This window comes from Portunus trituberculatus, chromosome 47 (genome assembly GCF_017591435.1).
Source record: "Portunus trituberculatus isolate SZX2019 chromosome 47, ASM1759143v1, whole genome shotgun sequence".
In the NCBI taxonomy this organism is placed as follows: domain Eukaryota; kingdom Metazoa; phylum Arthropoda; class Malacostraca; order Decapoda; family Portunidae; genus Portunus; species Portunus trituberculatus.
In genome coordinates, this window is record NC_059301.1 from 34435986 (window position 1) to 34453729 (window position 17744).

At 39.0% G+C, this 17744-nt stretch overlaps 1 protein-coding gene across 1 annotated transcript in view; it reads right to left on the reverse strand.

The window, feature by feature from the left end:
• Nucleotides 1-17487, reverse strand: part of LOC123498036 (alkylglycerol monooxygenase-like) — a 25163-nt gene extending 7676 nt beyond the window's left edge. Inside the window, exons 1-5 of the mRNA XM_045245113.1 lie at nucleotides 17385-17487; nucleotides 8600-8721; nucleotides 7248-7398; nucleotides 6095-6219; nucleotides 4903-5051 (exon numbers count right to left, since the gene is read on the reverse strand). Coding sequence (XP_045101048.1) covers nucleotides 4903-5051; nucleotides 6095-6219; nucleotides 7248-7349 — 376 coding nt within the window. The 5' untranslated portion in view covers nucleotides 7350-7398; nucleotides 8600-8721; nucleotides 17385-17487. The remainder of the gene's footprint in view (nucleotides 1-4902; nucleotides 5052-6094; nucleotides 6220-7247; nucleotides 7399-8599; nucleotides 8722-17384) is intronic.
• Between the last annotated feature and the right edge of the window lie 257 nt (nucleotides 17488-17744).

Genomic DNA, 17744 nt, shown 5'->3' on the forward strand with positions numbered 1-17744 from the left:
CTCACGAAGGCAGCGCCATTGATATTCGTAAAAGGCATTGCTGAAACGCTGCTCATGAACTCTAAAGCAGAGTTGCTCATGAATCACAGAGCAGCGCTGTTACGTGGCCCCGTAGATCATGTAGTTTGCTGATGGCGTTTCAGCAGTGCTACTCACAGGCGTCAGTGGAATTGGTGAAATTTCTAACATGCGTTTGCGCTTCTACATGCACCCGAACGTTTGATGTGCTACTAATGAACGTTTTATAGTTTTATTGCTTATCCTTTTAGAGAGAATTAATCTTTTGTAGGATATGAATTTGGAAAGATATCTGCTTCTGACAATGATGTATATGGTTACTTTTCATCTTCAGTGATGAAATCTCGATTTATTTATTTTTCATTAACAATATTCATATTTCCTTTTTAATGGCGTTTCCATATTTACTCATCTTTTCTTTTTACTGGCAATTACTTATCCGACACCATTCTCACTATATCGTGCACAAAACTAGCCTTGTGTAGATAGACGTGGTTTGATTAGGGAATATCGAACTGAGTTGGACCTTTATAGAGTCTGCTACAGTCGTCTCAGATGCACGCTGCCAAGATGGTGACACGGCTGCAGCTACAAGCGAAAGCTACAACAGTACTGACTTCCAGATGTCCTGGCCAGTATCGGTGCTTTTTATCGTCACCACCGACGGCGAAGGAAAATTACCCAGACTATGTTTATCGTCCATTTATCTTGGGTATTTACAAATAGTAGCGCTACTGAAAAGTCTTGCTAAAGGATCTCGGTTGAAAAGAGCTCTAGAGTTATAAAGGAGAGAGTAGGGGTTAATATAAAGAAGGTTAAAGCCAAAAAGGATCTGAGACAAATTATAATCTAATTATCTAATTAACAGAATGTATCTTAATAGACGCCGTTCACATGGACTAAGATATGATATAGTGATTACAATACAAAGTAAATATATATCATACATTTCATATTAACTTTTTTTTATGTAAGAGGGAGAACTGCCACGGGCAAAAAAAAAAATAAATAAAATAAAATAAGAAGAAAAAAAAGCCCACTGGAATTGCAACTTTCATAAAAGATTTGAAAGAATTAGTCAAAAGCCTGGGACAAATGTCTTGACACCTCTCTCTTAAAAGAAGTCAAGTCGTAGGAAAATGGAAATACAGAAGCAGGTAAGGAGTTCCAGAGTTTACCATTGAAAGGTATGAATGATTGAAAAACTCTTGTATTAGAGGGTTGGACAGAATAGGGATGAGAGAAAGAAGAAAAAGCCTTGTGCAGCCAGGTCGCAGGAGGAGAGTAGGCATGCAGTTAGCAAGATCAATAGAGCAGTTGGCATGAAAATAGCAATAAAAGATAGAAAGGGATGCAACATTTCGGTGGTGAGAAAGAGGCTGTAGACAGTCAGTCAGAGGAGGGGGAGTTGATGAGACGAAAAGCTTTTGATTCCACCCTATCTTATAAAGTTGTATGAGTGGAACTCCCCAAACATGCGAAGAGTACTCCATACAAGAACGGATAAGGCCCTTGTACAGAGTTAGCATCTGGAGGGCTGAGAAAACTGGTGGAGATGCCACAGAACACCTAACTTCATAGAAGCTGTTTTAGCAAGAGATGAGATGTGAAAGTTCCAGTTAAGATTATGAGTAAAGGATAGACCGAGGATATTCAGTGTGGAAGAGGGAGACAGTTGAGTGTCATTGAAGAAGAGGGATAGTTGTCTGGAAGGTTGTGTCGAGTTGATAGATGGAGGAATTGAGTTTTTGAGGCATTGAAAACTACTAAGTTTTCTCTGCCCCAATCAGAAATCTTAGAAAGATCAGAAGTCAGGCGTTCTGTGGCGTCCCTGCGTGATCTGTTGACTTCCTGAAGGGTTGGTCGTCTCTGAAAGGACGTGGAAAGATGTAGGGTGGTATCATCAGCGTAGGAGTGGATAGGGCAAGAAGTTTGGTTAAGAAGGTCATTAATGAATAATAGAAAGAGAGTGGGTGATAGGACAGAACCCTGAGGAACACCACTGTTAATAGATTTAGGAGAAGAACAGTGGCCGTCTACCACGGCTGCAATAGAACGGTCGGAAAGGAAACTTGAGATAAAGTTGCAGAGAGAAGGATAGAAACCGTAGGAGGGCAGTTTTGAAATCAAAGCTTTGTGCCAGACTCTATCAAAAGCTTTTGATATGTCTAACGACAGCAAAAGTTTCACCGAAATCTCTAAAAGAGGATGACCAAGACTCAGTAAGGAAAGCCAGATCACCAGTAGAGCGACCTTGACGGAAGCCATACTGGCGATCAGATAGAAGATTGTGAAGTGACAGATGTTTAAGAATCTTCCTATTCAGGATAGATTAAAAACTTTAGACAAGCAAGAGATTAAAGCTATAGGACGGTAGTTTGAGGATTAGAACGGTCACCCTTTTTAGGAACAGGCTGAATGTAGGCAAACTTCCAGCAAGAAGGAAAGGTAGAAGTCGATAGACATAGTTGAAAGAGTTTGGCCAGGCAAGGTGCAAGCACGGAAGCACAGTTTTTGAGAACAATAGGAGGGACCCCATCAGGTCCATAAGCCTTCCGAGGGTTTAGACCAGGGAGGGCATGGAAAACATCATTACGAAGAATTTTGATTGAAGACATGAAATAGTCAGAGGGAGGAGGAGAGGGAGGACAAGCCCAGAATCATCCAAGGTGGAGTTGTTAGCAAAGGTTTGAGAGAAGAGTTCAGCTTTAGAGACAGAAGAGATGGCAGTGGTGCCATCAGGATGAAATAAAGGAGGAAAAGATGAAGAAGTAAAGTTATTGGAGATGTTTTTGGCCAGATGCTGGAAGTCACGAGGGGAGTTAGAGTTTGAAAGATTTTGACATTTTCTATTTATGAAAAAAGTGTTTGGCAAGTTGAAGAACAGACTTGGCATGATTCCGGGCAGAATACAAAGTGCATGAGATTCAGAAGATGAAAGGCTCAAGTACCTTTTGTGGGCAACCTCTCTATCATGTATAGCACGAGAACAGGCTGTGTTAAACCAAGGTTTAGAAGGTTTAGGTTGAGAAAAGAATGAGGAATGTACGCCTCCATGCCAGACACTATCACCTCTGTTATGCGTTCAGCACACAGAGATGGGTCTCTGACACGGAAACAGTAATCATTCCAGGGAAAATCAGCATAATACCTCCTCAGGTCCCCAACTGGCAGAGGCAAAACGCCAGAGGCACCTCCGCTTTGGGGATCCTGAGGATGGATTGGAGAAATAGGACAAGATACAGAAATGAGATTGTGATCGGAGGAGCCCAACGGAGAAGATAGGGTAACAGCATAAGCAGAAGGATTAGAGGTAAGGAAAAGATCAAGAATGTTGGGCGTATCTCCAAGACGGTCAGGAATACGAGTAGGGTGTTGCACCAGTTGCTCTAGGTCATGGAGGATAGCAAAGTTGAAGGCTAGTTCACCAGGATGGTCAGTGAAGGGAGAGGAAAGCCAAAGCTGGTGGTGAACATTGAAATCTCCAAGGATGGAGATCTCTGTGAAAGGGTAGAGGGACAGAATGTGCTCCACTTTAGAAGTTAAATAGTCAAAGAATTTACTATAGTCAGAAGAGTTAGAGGAGAGATAGACAGCACAGATAAATTTAGTTACAGAGTGACTTTTAAGTTTAAGCCAGATGGTGGAAAAATCGGAAGATTCAAGAGCGTGGGCACGAGATCAAGTTAAGTCGTTGCGCACGTAGACACAACATCCAGCTTTGGAACGAAAATGAGAATAGAGAACAGAGGAGGGAAGAGAAGAAGGGAACAGAGAAGGGGCTACTGTCAGTTGCCTCAGACAGCTGTGCTTCGGTGAGGAAAAGAAGATGAGGTTTAGTAGAGGAGAGGAGGTGTTCTACAGATTAAAAATTAGATCTAAGACCGCGAATGGTGCAAAAGTTAATGAAGAAAAAGTTGAGGGAGGTATCAAGATATTTTGGATAGCCAACGAGAGAGCAGTCCGATCTGGGGACATTTCTGGTCCCTCCCAGAAGGGGAATTTTAAGTGAAGGGTGTGTGTGTGGTAAATGCATGTAGTTTTATGAGGAGGAGGAGAGTTGTCTTTAGAGAGTAGGCTGTGACTACCCCCTTGAGTTGTGAGACACAAAGAGAAACGTTCAGCAAGATCACAACTAGCTTTAATGAAGAGTTCACAGCCCCTTGAACTAGTGCTATTAGACCTCCCTAGGAGTAAATTATCGTTTCGGTAGGTGTCTACTACCTCCTGATCACTCTTAGTTATTGCATGATATCTTAAATCTTTTCAGATTAAGACCATTCAAAGATACGAAACACAAAGAAAAGACTTGATGGTTACACTTCATGTACAGCACAGTAAGTATAGGTCTGTATATGAGTGAGCGGTTGTATCTGCTTGGGGTAATGCACTGCAGCGAAATAATGAAGGTTGATTTGAATGGGGACCATTATATGTAGAGTAATGAAATGAAATTACAACAGGACTTGGGCAGCTTCAGGAAGCTTAATTTTTCATGATAAGAATAATCGAGCGAAAAGAAAAAGAAATTTTATTCAGTAAAATTTGTTTGATTTCGTCTCTCTAAGAGCAAATAATCCTTAGAAGAGCTTTAGCTAACTTATTTAAGCACATTTTTTTTCTATATTTCTTCTTTGAAGGACAAACTAGTCACGGAATTAGCAAGACACTTAAAAGTTACTTTTTTTTTTCAAGCACCAATAATCAACTTTTCAATCAGAAATTTTGGTCAGAAAATGTGTCTTTAAAATAGCTTTAATGTTGTGTACAGTTACAGATGTGTTTTGCGGGCAGGCTGGAAAGATTGTCTTCTTTTAGCGTTTGTGAAACAATCTTAATATTGTAGTCATTACGCTAAGAGTCAGTACTGGTGACCATACTTACCATGGTTAGCTCGGTGGACCCAGTAGAAACAAAAATCAACAAAGATTAAGGCCGCCACCCACGTGTAGTGGGAGTCCCAGGGCAAGTCCCACAGACGATACTGATACAAAGTTTCATACCCGAGCAACATCAATCCTGACACCACCAGTCTGTCCACACAAAAAGAAATATATATATATATATATATATATATATATATATATATATATATATATATATATATATATATATATATATATATATATATATATATGAGAGAGAGAGAGAGAGAGAGAGAGAGAGAGAGAGAGAGAGAGAGAGAGAGAGAGAAGAAAAGTCGCAGTGAAACCATTTCATCTTGTTGAAATGTTTCAGGACACTTGCAATGCCATCTTCAAACACTGTGAAAAGACGTGTAGGCCTACAAGTGAGTTTGGGAAGGAACGTCCTCCCATCGAGAAGACTCAGGAACAGAAGAGGTCCTGGATGTGATATTTGCTCTTATAAACCCTGGCTATTGACAACATCTTTTATCAAACCTACCTGATCCATACATTTATAAAAAAAAAAAGGTAAAAATTAGATCCCTAATCATTCTTAGAAGAGAAGAAAAAGTTTTTTATATAGATAAAAAAAAATCATAAGTACAATTTTCATTAATTTACACACAAAAAACTTTTTTCTTCTAAGAATGATTAGGGATCTAATTTTTACCTTTTTTTTTTTTTTATAAATGTATGGATCAGGTAGGTTTGATAAAAGATGTTGTCAATAGCCAGGGTTTATAAGAGCAAATATCACATCCAGGACCTTTTGTTCCTGAGTCTTCTCGATGGGAGGACGTTCCTTCCCAAACTCACTTGTACACGTCTTTTCACAGTGTTTGAAGATGGCATTGCAAGTGTCCTGAAACATCACAACAAGATGAAATGGTTTCACTGCGACTTTTCTTCACCCTCTACGTGTTGCGCTTCGGCGGATCTACACTCAACCAAGTGTTATATATATATATATATATATATATATATATATATATATATATATATATATATATATATATATATATATATATATATATATATATATATATAATTTATTTACAACAAGTCTCCATCACAGTCTGCAATATTATAATGCACAGGGACTTCATGGGTGATTATGGAAAGTTTTAGGGATCATTTGAACCTATCAGCATGCTATGAACTTGTCTCACCTCGTGGCCTCGTGCACGATGCCAATACCAATGTTGGAGAAGGCATCATTGACTCGCTCAGGTCGTCCCTGCCACCACAGCACAGCAAACTCCAGTGCCGTGATGATGACGAAGAGGGGAATAGCCTGCATGGGAGTTCAAGAATATTAGCAGCATCTTGACATGTCCTAAGGACAGACCATAAGATACAAGGTTGTGGGCTCTCGGCACACTGTGTAGTGCATAGTACATGTGAATAAGCGTACAAAGAAAATTTCAAGTGTTCACGTTTTATGAATAATGAACGAAATTATAGACACCTTAATTAACCTTAATTAATCTACAGTCGTGTGCTAGTTAGCAAAAGCAAATGTAAGTGTTTTCAACATCTTAGCTATTCACCACTGACAAAGTTTAAGAACATATTGTGAATCCTTCACAAATGTAATCAAACAAATTTGACCATCAATCACTGAACGTTACGGAGGATCAGACTGTTGATGTCACCAAGCTCAGGGCAGAGTGACATGTTAATATTGTACATACCACTCAGCAAACCAGTGCAAAATGAAAATGAGAAAATGTAAGGAGAATTAATTTCTATGACACTTTAGTTTTGGTAACTTTCATCATAATTTGTTTACGTGTAATGAAAAGAATTGTTGGTGTCAGAGTGAGGACGCGTCATCCCACGGGAGTATACGCGTTACGATTCGGCTTCCGTATTCGTCGCCACATGTTCCTTTAACGTTGCGATATCGTGCTCCAATTTGGTATTAGATCCCGTGTGTCGCAACGTCGTACTGAGTGAGAATTTGGCTCACCACATGCTATAACGAAGTCCTTGGCCAACGTGACTTGCTAAATTTTTTTTTCTCACACTCACCAAGGCTAGGTTACATTCGAGAGATAATAATGATAAAAAATGTGATTTTCACTTTTTGTTTTTGTTTTTCCTTTTTTTTTATTACCAATGGATTACATGTTTTTCCTACATCAAGAATTAGAGAATTACGTTGCTCAATGCTGCAGATATTCTACTGCTTCCGCTAAACCGTTCGTTAAATCTTGCAACTTTAATTCACAGAGTAAACCTGTAATGTCAGAGACCAAGATCTAAAATTAATCTCTCTCTCTCTCTCTCTCTCTCTCTCTCTCTCTCTCTCTCTCTCACCTCGGTAACGTAGTCAGGCACTTGGTCAGGGTACTGGAAGGTGGTAGCGTTGGGTTCCACCAGGTAGAGGAGAGAACCCAAGCGCCGCATCACCACTTCCATGATGCCGTCCAGCTGGTGGCGTCCCTCGTCTACCTGTGTTCACTGATCACTAAAACATAAGAACACAAGAAAATGAGGGATGCTGCAAGAGGCCGCCAGGTCTACACATGGCAGTGCCTGTTTGAACAAAGCTACCTAATAACACTTATCATTCTCATCCATGAATTTATCTAATTTTCTTTTAAAGCTTCCTATTGACTCAACAGTAACAAAATGATTACCGAGTCCGTTCCATTCATCAATCACTCTATTAGAGAACCAATTTCTTCCCATTTCTTTCTTAAACCTAAGTTCCTCATGCTTGAATCCATTTTTTCTTTCTATTCTGGCTAATGATCCTAAGAACTTTGCTCATGTCTCTTTAGTTATAACCTCTATAGAGTCTATACCATGCGCTTAAATACTTCTATCAGGTCTCCTCTTAACCTACGTCTCTCTAAGGAATATAAATTTAGTATATTCAATCTCGCTTCGTAGGGAATATCCCTCATCTCCTGTATCCTTTTAGACATTCTTCTTTTTATTGATTCTAACAGGCATATATCCTTCCTATAATGCACATGTGTGAACCAGAACTGTACAGCATAATCTAGATGCGGTCTGACCAGCACTAAATATATAACTTTGATATTATTTTCAACACTTGTAACACTCCTAAAGATTAATTGTAGTACTATATTTGCCTAATTTCTAGCTTCTTTCAAGATAAGAGAGAGAGAGAGAGAGAGAGAGAGAGAGAGAGAGAGAGAGAGAGAGAGAGAATTGACTCCCAGCACTGCGATAACTGTTCATATAGCACTAAATAGCAATAAGTGCGCTGAGAAGGTCGCAACTTGTGTTTGTTAACGTCATTTAAAGGATGGCTGCTCAAAAGAGGCTTGAGAAGAAAACAAAGGACCTGTTCTCTTATAAGATGACATTTACGTTCATGAATCTGTCCTTAATTCTGTGAACACTTGTTGAGGAATATTCAGTCAGTGTTTCCGTGCTTCTAGTTACTGCTTTGGCTCAGGATAATAACGGGGTACTGACACTTACTTTATAGGACCGCATGCCAAAATGATCTCTACTACTCTTACTAAATTTCGTGAGGATATAGTATAGTGATTCTGCATCAACAGTGAAGAAAAAAAAAAAATTCACATGAAAACTTAACTACTTATGTTTTTTTTTTTCAATCTTTGCCAATAGTTTTGAATGGTGGAAATAACGTTTTCAACAAGGATAAAACCTATTATAAGCAGGCTTACCTCAAATGTGGCATCAAGTTGAGCGAAGTGCTGGCGGTAGGATGGCCACTTGCTGTGCTAAGCCACGTGAAGTATCTTCTCACTCGGTCCCGGGAGAAGTGAGACAGTCAGGGTCCGCGCAGCTTTCAAAAACAAAGGCAACTCCTCCAGTACACATTTTTTGTATAGGAAGGGGTGGGATATGAGGAAGGAAAAGTGTGTGTGTGTGTGTGTGTGTGTGTGTGTGTGTGTGTGTGTGTGTGGGAAAAGAAGTGCGTAAATGAGAGAGAGAGAGAGAGAGAGAGAGAGAGAGAGAGAGAGATAAACAAGTCGTCATTGTCTGTGTAATGAGTTAATGACATTCGCGGTAATATATCTTGTTTCAAGTCACTTTATCACTTATTTTGGCTACCTGGAACTATTCTATACCCTTTTAATCTATCTATATTTCATTTTTCATCCTATTTTACATTTATTTGTTACGGAGGTGAGATGAGAAAGAATTGGAAGGGGAGCAGGAAGCAACAAATATTTTTTTCTTTTCTTAGCTTGTCTTAATTAGTTAAATCTTTCGATCTATACTTTTCCGCATGTAAAACATACTTACTGAATATTTTAGAAATATTGTTCTAGCATTTAGAACGTATTACTTAGTCTAATAAAGTTGACCAGTGTTAGTTCTCTAGATGTGTGGGTGTACTTACTGAAGAAAGGTTATGGTGCCCCGAGGCTTCGAAGTTGGCGGCGCTTCATGAAGCACCACTACAATATGACACCACTTTCACGGCCACATGGACCGAGAGTGTACTAGTAGGCATGACCGTGGCAAGGAAAGTATTCCAGCTGCTGTACTCACCCTGTGTTTTCTGACCTCGATTCACCAAACACTGGCCCACAGCTTCGCCATTCTGCACTCACTATTGTGCATTACACCTTACCTCCCTACACAATGATCTGTTGTCTCACTTCATCTGTTCGATATCAACGTTTGGGCCTGGTCATCACACATCTCTGCTGTTGCTCTACCTCTACCTGCTTGCTGCGACACCAAAGAAGCCTCCACGTCCCCTCGCGGCTAATAATGTGTCTACGTGATCGCCGTTGTGCTTTGTTTGGTGTGTTCAGTATGTACAGTACGTATATCTACTGTGGTGAAAGTGCACTACTTGTTCAGTACATGTATGTTTACATATAGGTGCCTGTTTGGAGATACTGCAAGGTTAGTTTCACTTTCTCCATGTTGCCGCTCATCTTAATTAATAATATTCTGAGACGTAGAATTGACCTTGACACCCCGATCGACCTTTGCTACATATGGATTTACTTCAGCGTTGGGCGTGTCTTCAAGACAGTATAGATACCAGCTTGACAGAAGAAGAGCAGTCCGACTTAGGGACATTCTTTGTCTCCTCCCCAGACTGGGACTCCGAGCCTGGTATAGGAGTTGCCATGTTTAATTTTGAATGAATGTGTGTGTGTGTGTGTGTGTGTGTGTGTGTGTGTGTGTGTGTGTGTGTTTATTTATTCAGGTGCATGAAGTTTTGTATGAAGAAAGAGTGCTGTCTTTAGTGGAGAGATTGTGACTATCCTTTGTGTTGAGAGACACAAATGGAAGCATTCAGTGAGGTCACAGCTGGGTTACTGATGAGGTCACAGCACCTTCTGATGAAGTGCTTATGACCTCGCTGGTAGTATTTATCGTTTCGGCAAGTGACGCTGCCTACTCCTCTTTTCTAATGGCTCGTGTCTTCATGTTTAGATTTCAATTTTTTTTTTCTAAATTCGTCTTGACTTTTACCACTTTCAACTGTCTTTATTAATTATACACGTATGTTGAGATGAAATACAGCAAATATCCTACATAACACAACAGATCATGTCGTGAAGGATGGCAGCTGTATTTTTCTTTTCCAAATATTGACATAACACGAAATAGGCTCGGCTCAGCCTGTTAAAGGCAACATGAACTAAAAGAAAAGACAAATTGTAAATTTCCACTACTCTAGAAAAAAGTGGTAATTTGAATTTATAAGTTGTGTAGAGTCACGAATTGTGCGGTAAAGCGCGTGCCGGATGTTGAAAGAGTATAATGTTTTGTAAGATCTTCGCATAAACGTTGGCGAAGTGAATCTGTCACTTGTTTGAGACTATTTCTATTGTATTTTCTGGGGGAATGCTAATTGAGTGAGTAGTCCCCCCTTTCATCAATCTTTCTTGAAAAGAAAAGTCAATGAGATCCAATGTAACACATATTTTCGCCTTTTTTTTTTCCCCCTTTTTCTTTTTGTCTTTAGCAGTATCCCATGCATAGGCAATGTCTCACGCGAGGACAAGGAATGTGTTGTACTGTACATCATCCCTGGACGGTGCATTAAATTCTTTATATGCCCTTAAAATCCTAATACCATGAAGATTGCTTAGGTTTACATGCCCACATATAGTTCGCATGCGCATATCACGAGCACGGAAGCCCACAATGTCGCACAACACAACACACGCAATATTATTGGCCTGAAGTCGTTATCTGGTTACCGAAACAATAACAGGAGAATTTGCGATCGTATTTAGTATCAAGCACCTCAGAATAATGGCTAGACATTCCTAATATCTCTTTTTGACTGATTTAGGAAGATTTTTTCAAGTGGTGCGGGAATTGCAAAATATTCGTAAGGGTTTGAACTGAGCAGGTACCGGTGATGAAATTAAGTACATACTTTCCACGATTTTATTTAGCTTTAAGAAATTAAGGAAAAAAATGTACTAATTATATTAGCAATTATTCTCAGCTACGCAAGAAATAAAGGAGAGAGAACGAGATATACAGTACTACCAGCGCTTTTCGTGTAAATTTATCTTTGTACTGAGGTGACGTTACTTTGTGGAAGTTAGGTGACCTCCCGCTGTCCTGAATAAAACGAACATTGCACAAGATTTCTTAGATAATATAAGTAACTGTATACAAAATAATACCAGTATCGTAACACACATAGGGAAAAATTATTTGGAAACGGTATGAGCGATAACTTTTTAAAGATACACGTAAAAAATACAATGGCGTCCTGTTTGAGGAAGTAAAAACACAATTCATCTTTATAAGGCAGAGAAGGCAAAAAAAAAAAAAAAAAAAAAAAAGGGAGAAAGATAGAAAAATAATGATAACAATAACCTTGAATTTTAGGAGAGTGATGTTTGGGGGAGCAATCTCATCTGAGCCCACAGCTGTGTGTTAGTGCTGCTTTCAAACCCCCACCCCCCCAACTCTCATAGTAGGTGTAGCCTAGCCCATGTGTGTGTGTGTTGCGTTGTGTAGCGCTTACTTTAGCCAGTCACAACGAAACACCTGCTCTAATCATCGTGTGCGTTTCGTTTCTTCGGATCATGTTAAACAATCAATGTATTAATTCTAATTATTCATATCGATTGTATCATCTTTCCTGGACGTTTTTTATATGCATCCTTTATTTGATTTTCTTTATTTTTTTGGGCATTTAAGATTTTTTTTTATCCATTCATTACTTATTATTATTATTATTATTATTATTATTATTATTATTATTATTATCATTATTATTGTTGTTGTTGTTGTTATTGTTATCATTATTATTATCATTAAAATCATCATTATCATCATTATTTTGGCCTCTTTCTATTAGTTGTTGATCGATCAATTTCACTTCAATAGTCTATTCTGTTTTATCGTATGTAATATCCAGAGTCACAATGCAATTTAACTTTTTTTTTACTATTCATTGTTAATTGCTGCTTTTTTCATCATTATCTTATTTTCATTTACGTTTACTTAGTGTTACATTTCATCACCTTTTATATATTACTGTTCTTCCTTCCTCAATTGCCGCTTTTTCCGCTTATGAATCCTTTACATGCCGTGTGCTTTTTCTAATATTCTTTTGGTTATAATCTTTTTTCTTTTTTCTTCATTTACTATCGCATAATATTCTTTCCTGCCAAGTTTCTTTATATACTACTTTCGTATACAGTTTTTATTTGCATTACCATTCTATTTTTCATTATTATTTTTATATCAAGGAGATCGGCCAAAAGCATAAAGAGAGAGAGAGAGAGAGAGAGAGAGAGAGAGAGAGAGAGAGAGAGAGAGAGAGAGAGAGAGAGAGAGCGGGGATATGTGTTCTGTTTGTTGAATCCAAGAAGTCGAAGAGGAAAAAGTATGCCAAGTTTGGAACAGCTTGAGTCACTAGAAGGAAGGAAAAACAGAATCTGGCAGAGTTCCGGAGTTTATTAATGAAAGAATGATATACTGGATAAGCCATGCGTTAGTAAGATAGAAGTGCAAAGAAGACCCCGTGGGTGTGAGGGAAGTGAATGAAGGATTGAAGGCGGACAATTAAAAGAAGGGGTTTAATGAGGAGAAAAAACTTCATCAACAGAAATTCAACAAACCTGCATGAAGACTTAGTAATCCTCCGAGTTTACTGTACAACACAACGACATGTACTCGCAAGGTCCTTGCTTGTACAGAGTTGACAGCCGTAAGGAAGGGAAGCATTACCGGAGACGATACGAAACGTATTAGTCCTTTTCAGCAAACGACAGTATGTAAAGCAGTTTAGAGATTTTAGAAAAGGATAACCCAAGTGTGTTTATCATCAAGTTGATTGTTGTTGAAGAAGTGATAATTTTCTGAGGGGTCGACTTGAATGGATAAATGAAGGAATTGAGTAGCTGAAGCACTGATCAAGACAAACTTTCCGCTGGTCCGTTGAAAAAAAAAAATATATATATATATATATTTTTTTTTTTTTTTTTCAACGGACCAGCGGAAAGTTTGTCTTGTTTGTTTATTCATGAACAGTTCTCAGCCTTACTTTCGTCTCATCGTTAATGTTGATGACTCATATATATATATATATATATATATATATATATATATATATATATATATATATATATATATATATATATATATATATGAGTCATCAACATTAACGATGAGACGAGAAGTAAGGCTGAGAACTGTTCATGAATAATTAGATAGACAGTGATAGAATCTCCGTCTCTTTAGGACACTGCGGAGCGACGGAACGTTCGAGAAGGAAACGCAAGACAAAGGTACAGAGATAGGCAGAACAGTGTGAGAGAAGCTTAGACAGTCAAAATTCATCGCAAATAGGGGAGGACACAAACTGGAGAGTTTTCAGTGTTCGCCGGCTGTATTAATTCTGGAATGGGTCAGGCAGTGCTTCCATTTTAGGGTAAAATACCGTAAACTAGGGTAATTGGACCCTTCTTAGGGTAGTGTTTAGGGTAATGCATAAACTAGGGTAATTTTAGGGTAATCTGCCGTCCTATGGATAGGTGTGCATGGAATGGTACCAATCTGGTGGCAGGCTGGTTCTCTTTCATGTTCGATTCATGTACACAATCATCTCCGTGACTTGTATCATCCCTTCACCCCCCCACCCCATCCCCTTTCTCCCCAGTCTCCACTCACCCGTCTACTACGCGTACACGTTTTGGACCTTCGGACGGTTAGATCACAGTTCACACAGAGTCAGTCACTTGCGAGGACGAGTCCACACAGAGCAGCCGCAGTAGTGGCTGTAGTGTGTAGTCCTGTGTGTGTGTTTGGGGGTGGGCAATATTTAAACTTATATATGATAAGAGTGCATTAATCAACAATTAATGGGCAACTTCGACAATCTAGGGTAAAACACTCGAATCTAGGGTAAAATCGACAAAAATCTAGGGTAAGATTTCATCAACACATGGAAGCACTGGGGTCAGGCTCTCGCGGTACAGAACAGTCGTCTCAAAGCACTATATTGCGATGTATCATAATTATATTTATCATGCTTTTACTTCTTCCAGCATTTTCTTTTGTTATTTTACTTTGGTATTTATTTATAGTTACTTGAGATTATACGACTAACATCATTATACAAAAGAAAATATAGTCGCCTGGTGAACCGAAAAAAAAAAAAAGAAATTTGTCGAAACCGAAATAACCCGAGGAGGTCCAGTGCTTTCATCACTGTGTCCTTAAAAGCTGTGCCTTGCCATAGCCTGAACATGGTATGCCTTTAGGCTAAAAATAACTCATCAGGATGGCCACTTCCATTAGCTAACATCGTTATAGGTCTCAGTGCCGCAGAAAACGTCTATGCTCAACGAACTGGTTGACAATATATAGACAATCTCATTATCAGACTGATTTCTAAGGTCTGAAAATTAACTCATTTTCGGGACTTTATATGTTCATGGTTTCTGGTATTCTATTTCTTAGTCTAGAAGGAAAGAAAATATCATTAATTTTGAGTTATCAATTGAGTAAGAAAGTAATTTTTGTCCCATGGTTAGAGATGATATAGAATAAACACAATGCATGGTTATAACCTTGATTTTACTATTAAGACCTTTGTGCTGTAAATATCTCGGTATGTAGTAGTAAAATATCCAAGGAGGTTAGATTATAAGGGGTGGCATGACGTCACAAAAGTGAAGCCAGCGCGCTATTGGTCCTCTGCTACCCCTACCCCCTTTACACCCAAAACATTACCAGCCGCCCATTGAAAATACATGGGAACGCCCGAGTTGCGCTCCTTATTTTCCGTCTTATGTCCATGTTTCGAGGCTGCCTACCATATGTGACCTTAATAGAATCGCAATAGTTGTGGCATACTGTGCCACGAAGATTTAGACGGTAAATCATACATATAAATGAGATAATACATTGTTTTCCAGCTTTGGTGGACTTGGGTGAAGGGAAGGAAGCTGTCTTTGGGGCAAACGTATGGCTGGACCAGGTCACGTACACATGTGAATATACATACATGAGCATGTATACTTGTGCATCTAAATGAAGGATAAACAAACTGTATATCAGGTGAAAGTTGGCCTGAAGGTTGATTTTTCTTGGTATAGTTCTCTCTCTCTCTCTCTCTCTCTCTCTCTCTCTCTCTCTCTCGTGGTAATTCAGAATAGTATGAAGCTTTAGTTGTTTTTTTCTTTCTTTTTTTGCCTTTTTTTTCTCTACATCCGTAACACATTTTCTTTTCGAGTCTTTTTTCCTTATTCTTTTTTCTGTCGTGTAGTCCTTTTTTTTTCTTAATTTTCATTTTTCATACTGCCACAATTTCTTAATTTTTTGGGGTATTGGCCGCTTTTTCTGCATTTGTTTGCTCTCTCTCTCTCTCTCTCTCTCTCTCTCTCTCTCTCTCTCTGCATTTGAATAAGGCTTTCTATAATGTGCTCGATCAAAGGTTAGAGGGCATAGGACAGATGGAAAAGCGTTTGGCTGGATAAGGTCATGGTTATGCGACAGACGGTAGCGAGTTATAATTGATAGCTTTAAACCCAAGTACGGTCAAACATAAATATACTTGAATTATTTAGATAGAGGCATTGGTTGCGATGTTCGTTAATTTGCAGACTGCACGAATATAAGTAGATGAATTACGTTAGATTCGAATACTATCGCTTTCCAGACAAACTTGGAATATTCCATGAGGAGACGTAGTTTAAGAAGGGATCTGATAGAAGTCTTTAAGTGATATAATGTATATAACAAGGATGACATAAATATAAGTCTCATTGTCAGTAGTCAAGACAGAAAAAGAAATAATGGACTGATGGTTTCAGAATAGAATAGGCTTAGAATAGAAATAGGAAGGAACTGATTTTCAAAGAGGGGCAGGAATCTCTCTCTCTCTCTCTCTCTCTCTCTCTCTCTCTCTCTCTCTCTCTCTCTCTCTCTCTTTCTCTCTTATGAATTTCGTGCTAATTCAGAATAGCACGAAGCTCCAGCAATATTTTTCTGCCTTCTTTTTCTTGACGTTTTTTCTCCTAGATCCGTGACACATTTTCTTCTTCGATATTTTTCTTTTTATTGTTGTGTACTCCATTTTTTCTTAATGTCATAGTTTCTTTTCTTTTTTTTCTTTTTTTATTATTATTATTATTTTTTTTTTTTTACATTCCGCCTTTTCCTACATTTTTTACTCTCTCTCTCTCTCTCTCTCTCTCTCTCTCTCTCTCTCTCTCTCTCTCTCTCTCTCTCTCTCTCTCTCTCTCTCTCTCTCTCCTCCGTGACCTTGAAGTTCGCTCAACACAATAATATATACCTATCATCACATTTCTGTCTTATATTCACTCTTGATTTCTTTTTTCATTCCGTGTAAACGCTCTCCGACACACACACACACACACACACACACACACACACACACACACACACACACACACACACACACACACACACACACACACACACACACACACACACACACACACACACACACACACACACACACGTGGGATGGTCAGCTTATTAACGTAGGCCACGTACTAAAAAATAGAGACTTTACTTTCCACCAAGATACAAAAACACGTCCTCCAGAATTGGACTAATCCACATTCAAGTTGCGCATCGCCCTTGGCCTCTCGATTCATGGCCAGGAGAATGGATTGTATTATCAAAGTGGTCGGCGTCATATCCCGACTACACCTTTGGCAAGCTCTTGTGAAGGTTACTGGGGAGATTCGAGGAGTGTTTTCATAATTCTGGGGATAATTTAGTGACTAGTCCGTTCACTGCTTGACATTTCTTCGTACAATCACCTCTACAACCTTTCAGTATTCTGGTACAAGTCTCTAATTTTCTTCTAGTCCTAAGAAAAGGGAGGGAGGGCAAGATTTAACCTCCAATTCGCCTTGCCCATGCAAAGTCTTTTCCTCTTTAAAATTATGTAAATGGTCGGCAAAGATGATCCCACTAGTGAAAGAGGTGACAAAAATAGAAGAAAAAAAAAAGTTATCAGCAAATAGTTACCTTTTTAATATGGTGATGTGAGCTCAAAGCGTTCGAGGTCTGCTTTGTGGTGTACACTGCGGCACTAGTAATGCTTAACTGAGGAGGCAAGCTTCTAAACGACAGGGAGGAACAGCCAAGGACAACAAGAAGGAAGAGGAAAATGGTATATTGGTATTTCCAGCTTGGTGGTCGCTTGTACGAGTATATCGCTCGTCAAGTCCGCATTCCTTTTAAGAAAAATCATCGCAGATTATGACGCAGACGCATGCACTCACACGCACGTACGCAGGCACGCACGCACGCACGTACGCACGCACGCACGCATGCACGCACGCGCACACACACACACACAAACACACACAGAAGCAAGCATACAAG